Source organism: Copadichromis virginalis, linkage group LG7 (assembly GCF_057382275.1).
Source record: "Copadichromis virginalis isolate Kocher_CV1m ecotype Utaka linkage group LG7, C_Virginalis_male_GT1.1, whole genome shotgun sequence".
In the NCBI taxonomy this organism is placed as follows: Eukaryota; Metazoa; Chordata; class Actinopteri; order Cichliformes; family Cichlidae; genus Copadichromis; species Copadichromis virginalis.
The window spans coordinates 51,558,264-51,571,851 of NC_140624.1; the positions used below are offsets into that span (position 1 = coordinate 51,558,264).

The 13,588-nt window shown below is 40.1% G+C and overlaps 1 protein-coding gene across 1 annotated transcript in view; it reads left to right on the top strand.

Moving 5' to 3' along the window:
• Positions 1-10,936, top strand: part of col27a1a (collagen, type XXVII, alpha 1a) — a 66,421-nt gene extending 55,485 nt beyond the window's left edge. The window contains exons 30-61 of the mRNA XM_085464071.1: positions 7-51; positions 495-539; positions 730-783; positions 1,824-1,877; positions 2,188-2,241; positions 2,350-2,403; positions 2,586-2,639; positions 2,749-2,856; positions 2,939-2,992; positions 3,095-3,202; positions 3,299-3,352; positions 3,452-3,505; positions 3,698-3,754; positions 3,863-3,916; positions 3,996-4,049; positions 4,148-4,201; positions 4,789-4,842; positions 5,041-5,148; positions 5,360-5,467; positions 5,774-5,881; positions 5,985-6,038; positions 6,734-6,796; positions 6,871-6,924; positions 7,010-7,045; positions 7,173-7,190; positions 7,302-7,337; positions 7,437-7,463; positions 7,562-7,612; positions 7,695-7,863; positions 7,948-8,057; positions 8,159-8,377; positions 8,506-10,936. Coding sequence (XP_085320197.1) covers positions 7-51; positions 495-539; positions 730-783; positions 1,824-1,877; positions 2,188-2,241; positions 2,350-2,403; positions 2,586-2,639; positions 2,749-2,856; positions 2,939-2,992; positions 3,095-3,202; positions 3,299-3,352; positions 3,452-3,505; positions 3,698-3,754; positions 3,863-3,916; positions 3,996-4,049; positions 4,148-4,201; positions 4,789-4,842; positions 5,041-5,148; positions 5,360-5,467; positions 5,774-5,881; positions 5,985-6,038; positions 6,734-6,796; positions 6,871-6,924; positions 7,010-7,045; positions 7,173-7,190; positions 7,302-7,337; positions 7,437-7,463; positions 7,562-7,612; positions 7,695-7,863; positions 7,948-8,057; positions 8,159-8,377; positions 8,506-8,652 — 2,319 coding nt within the window. The 3' untranslated portion in view covers positions 8,653-10,936. The remainder of the gene's footprint in view (positions 1-6; positions 52-494; positions 540-729; positions 784-1,823; positions 1,878-2,187; positions 2,242-2,349; positions 2,404-2,585; positions 2,640-2,748; positions 2,857-2,938; positions 2,993-3,094; positions 3,203-3,298; positions 3,353-3,451; positions 3,506-3,697; positions 3,755-3,862; positions 3,917-3,995; positions 4,050-4,147; positions 4,202-4,788; positions 4,843-5,040; positions 5,149-5,359; positions 5,468-5,773; positions 5,882-5,984; positions 6,039-6,733; positions 6,797-6,870; positions 6,925-7,009; positions 7,046-7,172; positions 7,191-7,301; positions 7,338-7,436; positions 7,464-7,561; positions 7,613-7,694; positions 7,864-7,947; positions 8,058-8,158; positions 8,378-8,505) is intronic.
• The last annotated feature ends 2,652 nt before the right edge of the window (positions 10,937-13,588 follow it).

The window sequence follows — 13,588 nt, forward strand, 5'->3', positions numbered from 1 at the left end:
CTGCAGGGTCCTGATGGTCCTCCAGGAAAATTAGGTTTCCCTGGACCGCAGGTAAAGCTCCTGCGGTACCTTTCTGATTTTCCACTTCTTCCTCTCATGTACTTTTTTGGTGCTTATGTTCCTCCCGAGGAGTGAGACCTCAGCATAATTTAGAGGACATACATGATACCGACAGTGTGGAGACCCACAGTCTGTGGCCTAGATTTACATATATGACAACTTATTGTTCATTTTATTTGATTTTTTTTGTTTGTTTTGAGACTTTGAGACTTACTGTATCTGAGCAGCTGTTGCAGTACCTTGTAGTGATCTTTATTTATAGAGATGGTTGTAAATGCAACATGATAGGAATCAGTGTAATAGATTTCACAAAGATACACTTGTTTGTATGGCTAGACAGGCAAATAACATATCGTATGTGTTATTACATCATAAGTTTATAAATACGCACTGTAGAACCGTTTTGTTTTAATTCTTTTTTTATGTCTTTCCAGGGAAAGCAAGGAGAACCAGGAGAAACCGGACCTAAAGGATTTTCTGTAAGTTCATTATAATCATACATGTGAATGTTGAACAAATACAACTGAGGAAGGTTAGATGAAGTCATGAAACTCCACTCTCTCTATTTTATAGTTGCTGATGTCATTTTCTGAATATACTGTATCTGACATCACACCTGAAATGCAGTGCCATTCTTTTGATTTTTAAATGTGATTTTTAAATTTTCAGGGTATCCAGGGGCCTTCTGGATCTCCAGGGGACAAGGGAATAGCGGGCGAGCCAGTATGAACCTCTTCCATCTTCTCAAATATGTCTCTTGTATTCCTTCATCATCTTTATACCTTTCCTGTTTTGATATCTCCGACCATCCACAGTCTCTTTCCTTCCTTTTCAGTCTTTTGCCGTATTTTCATTGCAGCTCATCAAACTTCCTCTCCCTTCTTCTGAGAGTTTTAATATTACTAATTCTTTTTGGTAGAGTAGTTCACTCTGCCCAGCCCTGTTAGCTCCCATAAGCCAGGAGCTAGTTTATGAGACATTTTTGAGTGCCTATTAAAAATATATTCGCCTGTATTAAATGTTTCCTCTGGCGCAGCCAGAGAATTGTCTCATTCTTTGCACATCTGTTCTGTAGTGACAAAAAACAAGATTGATCTTTGAAAAAGAAACTCCGCATTTATAGAAGCGCTAAACTGCTGAACTTGCAGGGAAGTAGACGTGATTGCTATTGCTATAATAGATCCAGTCTTTACTTTAAAAGATTTGCTCTCCTTCTTGTGGCTTTGTTTTATTGAACAGCGGGACAGGCAGAGCACAAATAGAGGCTCAGAAATGTGTCTGTTTGCATGCATACTGACTTTCCCGCAGCAGCACTGGAGACCCCATCCCTCTTTGTTTTCATTAATATGACAGAGTTACAGGCTGATATTCTCCTGTTTCCTGTTTAAGTAGAAAATTGATCACTAACATAATTTCTCTTGCTGTATACTCCACAGAGCAGAGAAAAATCTTATTTTCCATTCATTCTTCACAATTATGTTTCTTGTGCTGCAATCTTGTAGCTAGAAGGGCTGCAATGTACCCTGACATTATTTATGAAGTTTTTGTGCCAAAGCATCAGCATTTAAGAAGCTGGATCAGTGACACAATTAGTCTTTGCATTCAGAGCCAAACTGGGTACTGCAAGCGTGCTGATTTATCAGCCACTGGCACACTCACAGTAAACATCAGCCAGAGGTTCCTTTTTCTTTTTCTTTCTGTGCACATGACAATCTAGTTGATTTTAATTAGGCTGAAACATCTCTATTTCTCTTGTCATTTAGGGACCGGCAGGGCCACGTGGGACTATCGGACCTTTGGGAGAGACTGGTCAAAAGGTGAGAGACCTCGCTTACAGACAAGCGTGGATTCATATTCCACATGCAAAAGGTCACGCTATTTATTTGCATGCACAAAAAGGGTGTTGTGAAAACTAAATGAATAAATATGTGGCATCTGTTCCTCATCCTACCCCAGTAGATCAATAACGCTCTTTAATTTAACCAATCTGTCCGATTTAATCAGTCAGTTACATAACAAAGGGCTCTTTTTTTCCCCTCTCTCTCGCCTCTCTCTTTTGCCAATACATACACAAAAGTTGAGATATTATTCATATGAAATGTCAAAGAGTCATCTGCTGTTTTCAAGGGTCCTCCAGGAAAAGTGGGTGAACCAGGACTGCCAGGGGAGCCAGGGGAGAAGGTGAGAGAATAATATTGTTGTAGTTTTAGCTGGGCGTGCTCTATGTTTTTACTCTGTAGTGGTAAACAGGATATCAAAGTTTAAGAGCTATCTGTGTTTATGTGTCAGGGAGCCATTGGACTTCCTGGGAATATCGGAGAGCAGGGACTAATAGGACAGCGGGTATGTTTATCTGAATTATGCTGTACAGTCTTCTTTGTTCTTGTTTCTTTCATAAGCATAATATATTTATGTGTGCGTGCGTGCGTGCGTGTGTGTGTGTGTGTGTGTGTGTGCGTGCGTGTGTGTGTGTGTGTGTGTGTGTATGTGTGTGTGTGTGTGTGTGTGTGTGTGTGCGCGCGCAGGGAGAGCCAGGTCTAGAGGGAGAAGCTGGTCCGGCTGGTCCTGATGGAACCAAGGTGAGATGTTTTTTCCCTTTCGTGATGTAACTGTCCTCCATGCTGTATTCCAAACCAAAGCATTAGTTTTGGTGTGTAAGAGTGCCGCTGTCTTATCGTGCACCTTTAGGGGGAAAAAGGTGACATGGGTCAGGAGGGTGACAAAGGAGAAAAAGGTGAAACCGGACAAAAGGGAAAGGAGGGCCCCCCTGGAAGTCCTGGATTCACTGGTGTCAGGGTAAGTCACCTGTCTTTCTTTTAAAATTCATACACACACGCACAGACTTTTAAACCTCACTCTAAACCTTTTGTCATGGTAGGGTCCAGAAGGGAAGCCTGGCAAAATTGGGGAACAAGGCAAACCAGGGTCAAAGGTGCTAGCATCAAATAACCTAACAAGTATTCAGAAATAATAACAAATACACAAATGCTGTGTGCTCAGGTATATTCTAACTCTTCTAATCCTGTACGTTTAGGGTGCCAAAGGTAATCAAGGTCACCTCGGGGAGACTGGGTCAGTGGGGAAGACTGGACCGCCAGGTTTTGTTGGGCAAAAGGGTTCCAGAGGAACTATTGGTCATGTGGTAAGGTGGAATAGTAATAATGTAAATCACAAGCACTTTGCGTAATAATCCTTTAATAGATAAAACAATTGAAGATGCAACACTTGTATTCTATAGGGCGCTCCCGGTCGAATGGGTCAACAGGGGGAGCCTGGTCTTGCAGGTTATGAGGTAAGATTGTTTTGTTAAGGTTATACATCAGAGTCAGCACAATGAAGCATTTGTTATAGTTAGTTTAGATAATATGACTATTTGCGACTTTCTTTGCAGGGCCATCAGGGACCTCAAGGCCCCATAGGGCCTCAGGGACCAAAAGGTGAAAAGGTACGCATTGCTCACTTTACGTGGCGTGTTTCTCTTACTCTTTCACTGTATCATAGGCCAAATCCTTATTGTGCCCCTGGAATAAGCTGAATATGTAACACTCAGGGGGCATTTCAAAAAAGCTTAAATCATCAAGAAAGTTTGTATTACTCGAAAACATTTGGGTAAAATTTTTCTTACTTTTATGCTTAGGGCGAACAAGGGGATGATGGGAAGGTAGAGGGTCCTCCTGGTCCTCCGGGTGACATGGTAAGTCACACCCAACTTACTTTCCTTTCTCTTTCTCGTGTTTGTCTTTTATACAGTTGCAGAAATTGTGTCATTTTCAGTTTATTAATAGACTTTGTATCTTATCAGGGACCTCCAGGGGACAGAGGAGAAAGAGGGGAGCCAGGAGATCCTGGGTACAAAGTGAGGACCATCCTTCCACTTGATTTTTTATAATATTAATTTGTGATTATCTGTTTTATAATCTGTTGTTATGTTTTAGGGGCAAATTGGTGTGGATGGTGAGCGAGGTAGACCCGGTGCTCCCGGACTGCCAGTAAGTGCCAAAACTTGTGATTTTCAGGCATACAAACACCAGGGACAGTCACCTGGTTTGTCTTTACATGCTTTCATTAACACAGTTGTCAATTTCAGGGACATCCTGGACCTCAAGGACAGCAAGGACCCAAAGGGGGCAAAGGAGATCAAGTAAGGATGGGAAACAAAAATGATGATGTGTGTGGGGTTCAAGGTTCTCAGCGATATGTTACAGTTGGTCTACAGCTTGGGAAATGGTCCAGTCTGCATAATGGGTCCTTTGACATACAAAGCTAATATAAAATGCAACTATCAATGTACAATTTTTAAATGACATATTTGTAACATTTTGGCACTTTGGTGTAGGGAGGTGGTAGGATGGAGTACTTACTCCATTACTGGAATAAATAATGTGAACAGTTTTGCTAATAAAAATATAGGATGCTAGTTCAGTGCATAAAAAGTAATTACCTCATATAAATGCGCATCATATTAACTCTATTTATATAGAGACATAAATAGCTGCAAAAGGATCAGCAGGTTTCTGCAAAAGTTGAAAAATGAGCTGATGTTGTGCATGATCAGAAAAATTTACCAAAGAGTACAGCACTGTGCAATGTGGGCTAACAACAAAAGATCATCCCAGTAAGCATTTAATATTACCAGAGATGTGTTTTAAAAATGTCAGTACACACCTTTAATAATCAATACCTGTTCAGTAACTGCACACTTAAAACTTTCTATCTCTCATTCTTAAGGGTCAGAAAGGCAAACAGGGTCAGCCAGGACCAAAAGGAGCCAGAGGACCAGAAGTAAGTGACTTGTTTTCATACACCCACAGCAGGTTCATTTAGTGTTTAATTAAAAAGAAACATTTTTGCAAATTATCTGTCTAGAAAAAATGTGTTTTCGGTAAAATGGATTGTCTTCATTGTCAAGTAAAATGAGCTTAAATGATGCATTTCACAGGATTTGCTGTAGTTATTTGATGAGCCTGCTCTGCTCTGTAGGGTGTAGGTGGTCCTCCTGGTCCTAGAGGTGTGGTGGGCCGAGAAGGTCAGGAGGGTGTACCCGGGGTGGATGGAGTCCCAGGAAAAGATGGCAGTAAAGGAATCCCGGTGAGATGATCAAGGAAATCAGATTATTCATTTCATTAGTGGCCATTAAATCCTGTTTCCATCCAGGAAATGAGTTTAAAAGATGCGAAACAGCCTGATGAATTTGCTTTTGAATTTTGTCTTCTTAATGCCAGGATAAAACCTTGTTTATTTTATCAGCTCAGTTAAACATGTTCTTCTTCCTCATTTTACCTTCTCAAAATGAATCTAGGGAGAGCATGGTGACGATGGGGAGGCTGGTCTTCCTGGAAAAGCTGGCTTGCGTGGTAAAACTGGCGTTCCAGGACTCCCAGGAGATCAGGGAGCTTTTGGACCAAAGGTAGGAGGGATATTCTTTTCAATTAGCAATAGCTACCTCAAATAAGGAATATACTAGTACAATATACTGTGTGAATGTGTGAATGAATGTGAGTGCGAATGGTTGTCTGTCCCTGTGTGTTGGCTCTGTGACAGACTGGCGACCTGTCCAGAGCGTACCCCGTCTCTTGCCCTATGACAGCTGGGATAGGCTCCAGCGCCCCCCGCGACCCTGAAAAGGATAAGCGGAAGCGAATGGATGGATGGAATATACTATACTAGTACAGTATGACAGCCTTAATAAAAATGCAGTCATTCATCCATTCAGGGTGAGCGGGGTCTTCCGGGTCAGAGTGGACCTCCCGGAAAAAGAGGCTTCAAAGGTGGAATGGGATTGCCAGGGCCACAGGGCGACAAAGGACCTAAAGGACAACCTGTGAGTGTCAGCAACAGATACAGTAGTATACATAACAAGGAGTAGATGTTGAGTTATATTTAATTTTCCTTTTAAATTAATTCTTCATTAAATTCTCACTCAGGGTGACACAGGAGAGTCAGGTTTTCCAGGAGTTCTGGGAGTTTTTGGACCAAGGGTACGTGTACAACAAAACACTAATAAAATTTTCCACACATATTTAAGGCAGTTCATTTACAGTACACAGTCATTATTATCTAGATGAGGACAGAATAGTGCAGGTAACTTAGACAACACGTGACAATGACATTGATTAAGACAGGAAGAGAACGAAAAGGAGGAGCTCAGATGGGGGTGGGTTACAAAGCGGCTTGCAGTTGCACAGCAAATGCAAACTCAAGCAGCATAAACAGTACGCCCTTTATGATAATTCCTAGTTGAAATCATTGAAGGGTAAGCCATCATCTGATCTGCCAGGACTTCAGCTGAACTTGACTTGGTGCCCTGTGTGAACTAACACTACACTTGATTTGTTGTTCAGGTCTAGACCAGATGTTGCAACTCCTGGCCCTGACTAAGCTGAAATTGTTGGTGCTTGCACAAGTTTGTGTTGTGTACTATTATAAACCTATAAATCACATTTTATACAAATGTCAAATAAACACTGGTGTGTGACTAATCATGTCACATGGCGGGGAAGACCACTATAGCTCATTTTTCCTAAATTCAATTCAATATTGAAGCCATCAGAGCTTATCCAGTGTTCCGAGATGAAGCAAAATCTATAGTCAGAGATAGGTTAGTGTAAACATATGTTTTAGGCCAAACTGACAAAGTGTGTAATGGCTGTGTGTAAATATGTATCACTTTCAGGGGCCTCCAGGAGACTTTGGGCCAAAGGGCATAAGAGGGCCAAAAGGGCCCCAAGGATCAGTGGTAAGTAACGTGATGATTTAGATCATTCTGATAAAAAGCTCTGGAATGCTCATTCTTTTTTTTTTCTCCTTTAGGGTAGACGAGGAATTGTTGGTCCCGTAGGAATTATTGGTCCCAATGGAAGAGCAGTACGTTTTGTACATGACAGAAGCTTTGACATTTCTCTGCGCTGATGTCTTTCAGCATACTCACTGGTTTATGTACACTTTACAGGGTTCTCGAGGACAGAAAGGCAATCGTGGCGAGACTGTGAGTTTTTGTTGTCTTTTATCATATCTATCACTTGTTTTTTCCCCATTTGTTTACATTAAGAGTGCAAAAAGCAGAGTTGATTGCAGAATTCTGGCTAAAAATATGTTTTTCTCTCTCTGAACAGGGAGCTCAAGGTCCAAGGGTATGTTTGCACAGCATCGTCTTTCCCTCCTGTTACAATGGATTTTAATTTTACTGTGGTGACTTGAATGACAAAAAGTTAATATAAAAATTATGTTCTCTTCCCTGTTAGGGATCTCCTGGACCTCGTGGACCACCTGGACGTCCAGTAAGTTTTTTTTCCCTCAGCGTTTAACCAAATATTATTTTCCAGCTTGCATGACACATGCAAGCCTAATGCCTAATGCCTGTTTTTTATTTCCTTTAGGGTCCTCCAGGTGTCCCTCTGTCATTTGTAAGACATGTTATACTTGCTGGTTTCATTACACCCGATATGTGTTAGAAGATACAATGTCACTGATTAAATTCAAACTGGGGGTTTTTTTGATGTAGAAAGAAGATGGTGTATTGTTTATGGATTTACCCACCCCACTCAGGACTGAGGTTAGTGGAAAATGCTGATAGTGTTTCCCCATTGTTATACTTTATAATCTGTTGACAACTTAAAAGACTCTTGTGTTTTTAGAATAAGCCTGTGATGGACCTGCCGATGCTGGACCAAGGTGCAGAGATCTTCAAGACCCTCCACTACCTCAGTAACCTGATCCAGAGCCTGAAGAACCCACTGGGCACTCGGACCAACCCTGCCCGTATCTGCAGGGACCTGCACAGCTGTGAACAGAAGTTAAATGATGGTGAGAATGGTGTGCACGGCACAGAGGGTGAACAGTTTTGTGTATAGATAGTCAAATGATCCTAAAACATGTTTTTATTTTCAGGCACGTACTGGATTGACCCCAACCTGGGTTGCATGTCAGACACAATAGAAGTCACCTGCAACTTTACCGGAGGTGGACAGACTTGCCTGAAACCATTAACAGTGTCCAAAGTATGCATGAGATAGTGATATCCCCCAGTTTCCACAAAATTATAAAATATTTATAAAGGTTACACATAAAATAAACTTGTTAACCATCTCCTTTTCTCTAGCCAACAGTCAGTGTTGGTCGTGTTCAGATGAACTTCCTCCACCTGCTGAGCTCAGAGGCCGTGCAGCACATCATCATCCACTGCCTGGATGTCTCTATTTGGAGGTCAGCTGAGGATCAGCCTGTTGAACAGGGGTCTGTGAAATTCAAGGCCTGGAGTGGGGAGGTGTTTGAGGTGGGAGGAGAGTTGGAGCCAGAAGTCTTGGAGGATTCCTGCTGGGTAAGACTGAGATCCAGTTATCTTGTTTATTACATGTTATATCGTTACTGAATTTAAAGCATTCAAAGCATACCAAAAACTGTGGGTATAAAAAAGTTGCTCTAATTCTGATATTTTCAATATTTCAGATAAAAGATGGGCGCTGGCACCAGACCCATTTTGTGTTCCACTCCCTAGACCCCACACTCCTCCCTGTGGTTGACATTTACAACCTGCCAAAAGCTAGTCCCGGCTCTCATTACCACCTGGAAGTGAGCCCTGTTTGCTTCCTGTGAGACTGTGTCTTCAGAGCAAAGACGGATGGAACAAGATACATTCGCATAGGTGGAGAATGGCGCAATCTCCCAACCAACCAAACCATGTCCAAACCGTGGCCAAACACTGTCCAAGCAAGAAGATGCCACCAACCCCCAAACAGATCCTGCTTCGCTCTGCCAAACTCCCTGGACTGCAAACACAGAGGGAGGAAGCACAGGGACCTCGGGCTGGAGCCGGGGGCAAAGAAGGGCTGAGAAAGAACAGGGCAGTTCTCGCACTACAACCTTCTTCAGGCTCTTCGAAAAGGATCTTCTCATATACGCTTACTTGGAGAAAATAAAGGCGCTATGCCACAAAATCTCTCCAGAACATTTCTAAGTGAAGGGAGACAAAGGCCAAGTTAATCAGTGGACATTATAGTAACTTATTTTTGTATACAGTCTGTATACTGAGCGTACTTTTGGGGGAGAAATACCAGAAATTTATTTCTGCTAGAAGAAAAGAATTAAAGTAATCCGGATTAGTTCAATGTACATATTTATATATATATGCTTATAATTAACTTTTATACCTGTATATCTTATGTAAATTAATAATAATAGTAATAATAATAATAATAATAATATTCTTTAAGTGCAATAGAAAACGAGAAGATAATTTGGTGTTTTAAATCTATATGGAAGGATTTGTCAGGGGTGCCTTTTTTTTTTTTGCCTTTGGTGCTCATCTTCTCGTGATCCGGCATAGGTGAATCAATCCAGAGGGAGAGTTGTTTGCTTAAATTGAGCAGAAGTCACATTTATATTTGTTTTACTCCATTGGGAGATTTCCCTGATGTGGGAAACAGCCAGTGGCACACAGTTAGCCCTCAGTAAATTACATCCAAAGCCACAAGCCAATACCTATCCACAGGGGGTATATTAAATACTTACCAGACCAGATGCCACTGATGATTAGGGAGAATTTAGATGGAGATTAGGGGTCAGGTTTAGGGAGACTATGGAGCTCAGGTTCTCAGTAGTGTTTCTCTAACTGTGGAGTGTCCTTGCTTCTTTATTTATCATTTACAGTAAAAGGTAGGTGTTCTTTTTAAATCAGCATCAGTCATAAACCTCTCCTACCCCACCTATACAGCAATCTTTAGAGGGGAACTGAGCCACATGAGAGAGTAGTGTGAATACAGGAATCCAAATCAACCTCCATTTCTAAGCCTGTCGTCGCTCTACTGCCTGGTGCTAGGTAAACTGTTTAAGGTGCTAGCCATAGTGCTGTATTTACACCACTGTGCAAAAATATCCCAATGTTTATAGTGTTTGCATGCTTAAACAAATCAAAAAATATTGCCATAGCTGTATAATGCACTATAATAGCGATATCCCATCTAGCACTACAGAATTCCCATAAAGTCAGTCATCTGTCATTTATGTAAATGTGTTCAGTGCTGCAATTGTAGGTGTATTAGAGAGCTTATTACTGAAAAAAACCCAAAAACATTTCTGCTTTTGCATGCCCGCATAAATCTCAGCATTTGAAGTATTTTTTAAGGCTAAAATTGTTTTCTCTGTACAAAGCCCCTTCTCTCCCACAGCTGTATGTATTAAGTGTAGAGACACACTAGTGGAGATAGTTTTTACTAAATGATAATAATATTAATTAAAAAAAACATTTCTTTGATGTAGCTGGACACAAATGTGTATAATTGTGTAAACCTCGCTGTATACAATGGATCCCCTCTTGCTAATTTAATGTTATTTAATGTTGTTAATGTGGTTGCTGACTGAAGCAAGTTTCTGTTGGTTGAAGCAATACTACTCTTTCTGACAACTTTCGAAAAATCAGTTATCCCAACTGGTCTTGGAGTTTATAGATTTGTTTTATGTGTAAATTTGGGACTCCAGAGAACAAATTTATTGCAATGTTAATTCTTTTATTTTTGTAACTTTTTTTTCCGTTATGTTCCTCTATGATAATCAAACATGTACTGTACCAGGATTGTGCTATTCTATCACTTGTGTTTTTAAAGAAATTATGCAAATATGTGAATTTTATTTTCCTTTTCCTTTTGTAAATCTGTTGTAGACATTTCAAGAAGCTAAGAATACCTCACAATTTTACGCAGGACTTGGACAAACGTTTTTTTCTTGCCTTTATAATTCAAATCTGTTTCGGAAATATCAGCCAAATGCAGCGAGTAAGTCCTCCAACTCTGAACAAGACGGTTTCTGTTGCCTTCATCGTTTCTCTGTCTACTCTTTAGTGATTGTTCGGTGTCCATTTGTTAAATAAATACTTTTAATTTGTGTCTGGATTTTTACTTTAACCATTGGCCATAAGCTGTGATGCAAAACATATTTTACTTATTTACCAACCTAATAAAGTTGCAAAAATGTGTGGCTTTGACATACAGTAAACAATATCGACACTCTATATCATCAATCTATATGTGCTGAACTATAAGGACACAAAGGCTTTTCGGGCCACTGGTTGCACAACTTAGCTATAATTAAACACATAGAGCGTTTCGACATTGCAATATGACTCCAGACGGGTGTAACTTTTTCCACAAGGTGACACCGTGGTGAGTTGATTCATCGCTCACACCTGAGTAGAGGCCTTCAGGATCCTAAGTATTGGAACATGGACACCATTTTTGTCATTTTACCTCTGGACATGGTCTTGTGGCTTCTCTGGACAAATTAAAAAATAACAAACTGATAAATTTTTTTAAAGACTCAAAATTTTACGAACAGAAAGTAACATAAATCCAAATGTAGGGATTGTTTTTAACCATGATAATCATGTTTTTTTAATCATATTTAATACATCATTTTTTAAATACCTCTACATCATCAGTGTGTATGTGTTTTGTTTTTAAGAAACCTAAATGAACTGCACAATTATTGATGGCTCAGGGTTTACAGCTTTAATACTTTGATGCAATTAATTTGTAGTCAGTGACCATTTGAAGTCTGGACTTCACTGAGGGCATCACCTCCGTTCCTTGAGGTTTGAGGGAATTTTTCTCTGCACAGGCCCAACCACAGCATTTCTGCCAGGTTGAGCTCTTTGACTGAAACATTGCACCACCTTGATTCTTTTCTTCTTCAGCCAATCTGTTGTAGATTTGCAGCTGTGGTTTGGACCATTGTCCTTTTACATGACCTAGTTCCAGACAAGCTTTAGCGGTCAGACAGATGGCCTCACATTTGACTCCAGAATACTTTGCTATACAGAGGAGTTTGTGGTGCACTTAGTGACTCCAAGGTGCCCTGGACCCATGGTAGTCCAAATCATCACCCGTCCACCACCATGCTTTACAGTTGATATAAAGTGTTTGTGCTGATATGCTGTGTTTGGTTTTTACCAAACATGGTGTTATGCATTATGGCCAAACATGTCCACTTTGTTGTCATCTTTGAAAAAGACATTGTTCCAGTCATTTTGTGGTTTGCACAGTTCAGATGCAACCATGCAAACCTCAGCAATGCTGCCGTGTTCGTTCAAACAATCACTATAATCTTCTTCTCACTGCACTGCCTGCTAACTAAAACCTCTAGAGTTTGAGATGTAGTTGTTCAGGTTTTTTGCGGTTTCTCTGAAGATTGTATGGTCTAACTTTGGGGTAAATTTGCTGAACTTCCACTCCTGGTAAGACTGACATGTCCTGAATATTTTCCATAATTGTTCTGACTGTAAAATGATTTGGAAATAACCTTATAACCCTTCACAAACTGATGGGCAGCAATAATCGCTTCTCTTGTCATAGATGATATTTTTTCTCCACGGCATTATGTGAACACACACCTGAATGCTCCTCATGAGCAAAATGCTAAAATGTTTGTTTTTATAGAGGTGCTCACGCCTTTGATGATCAGTTAATCAAATGCATTTGATTAGCAGCACCAGGCTGCTACTTACCCTCCTAATTCAATGGAAAAAGTGAAGGTGTATTGAATCTCACACCACTTCTGTATTTTGGCTTAGTTTTTCTTAAATAAATAATTGGCAAATGGACTGGTATCTATATACCAGCCTTTATTCAATTTGAGCATTCACTGTGCTTCCTACTAAAAGTCTCATTCACCCAATAACACACACATTCATACAGTGTTTTTTTTTAATCTATATCTATTCACTGTTTATCTAACATTCACACACTCACACTTTGATGGATGCAGTACTTTGCCCAAGGATGCTTCAGCATATGGACAGGAGGAGCCAGGGAGAGATCGGTAGATGACACCCTCAATCACCTGAGCCACAGCCGCCCTCATTTTAGATAATGACATGATAATACCCATAAATATGTTCATGTGAGATTGTAATTACTCAATTTTAAGACCGGCTGATGATCAGATGATTTTTCTATGTCCACATATTTGAAACCTTAGAAGTTAAAGGGATTAGTTTATTTTGGCCTCCAAATCTAGAGCAAGTAGTTCTCTGATGGTGGAAAAACGTTCTTCACTAATGCGCTTTGATAGAAAAAGAAAATAATCTAGTGATTTCTAGTCCATTTTGTGTTTGTATGAATTCACCTCAAAATGTGAATGATTAACATAATCCAAAACAAATGACACGCAAAGAACTGAAAGCCTTTAGAGATTGAGCTATAATGATAATAATAATAATAATAATAATAATAATAATAATAATAATAATACTACTAATAATAATAATGAATACAGCCTGAAGTTTTGAATTACACCACATGCTGTCGCTATTGTTCTCTGATTTATTTCATGTGCAGCAGATGCTTACACAAGGGAGGGCATAGATGTTTTTCAGAACTTGCATGGACGATAAAATACAGAGACTGAAGCCATTACTGTAAGGTCGTTTAACTAAATGTTGTAATTAGCCCACTTAGTGGAGCAAATGTTAATTATGCTGCGGCATCAAGCAACACACCCGGCGTCCCACTCACCACACACACATATAAATCATCCTAAA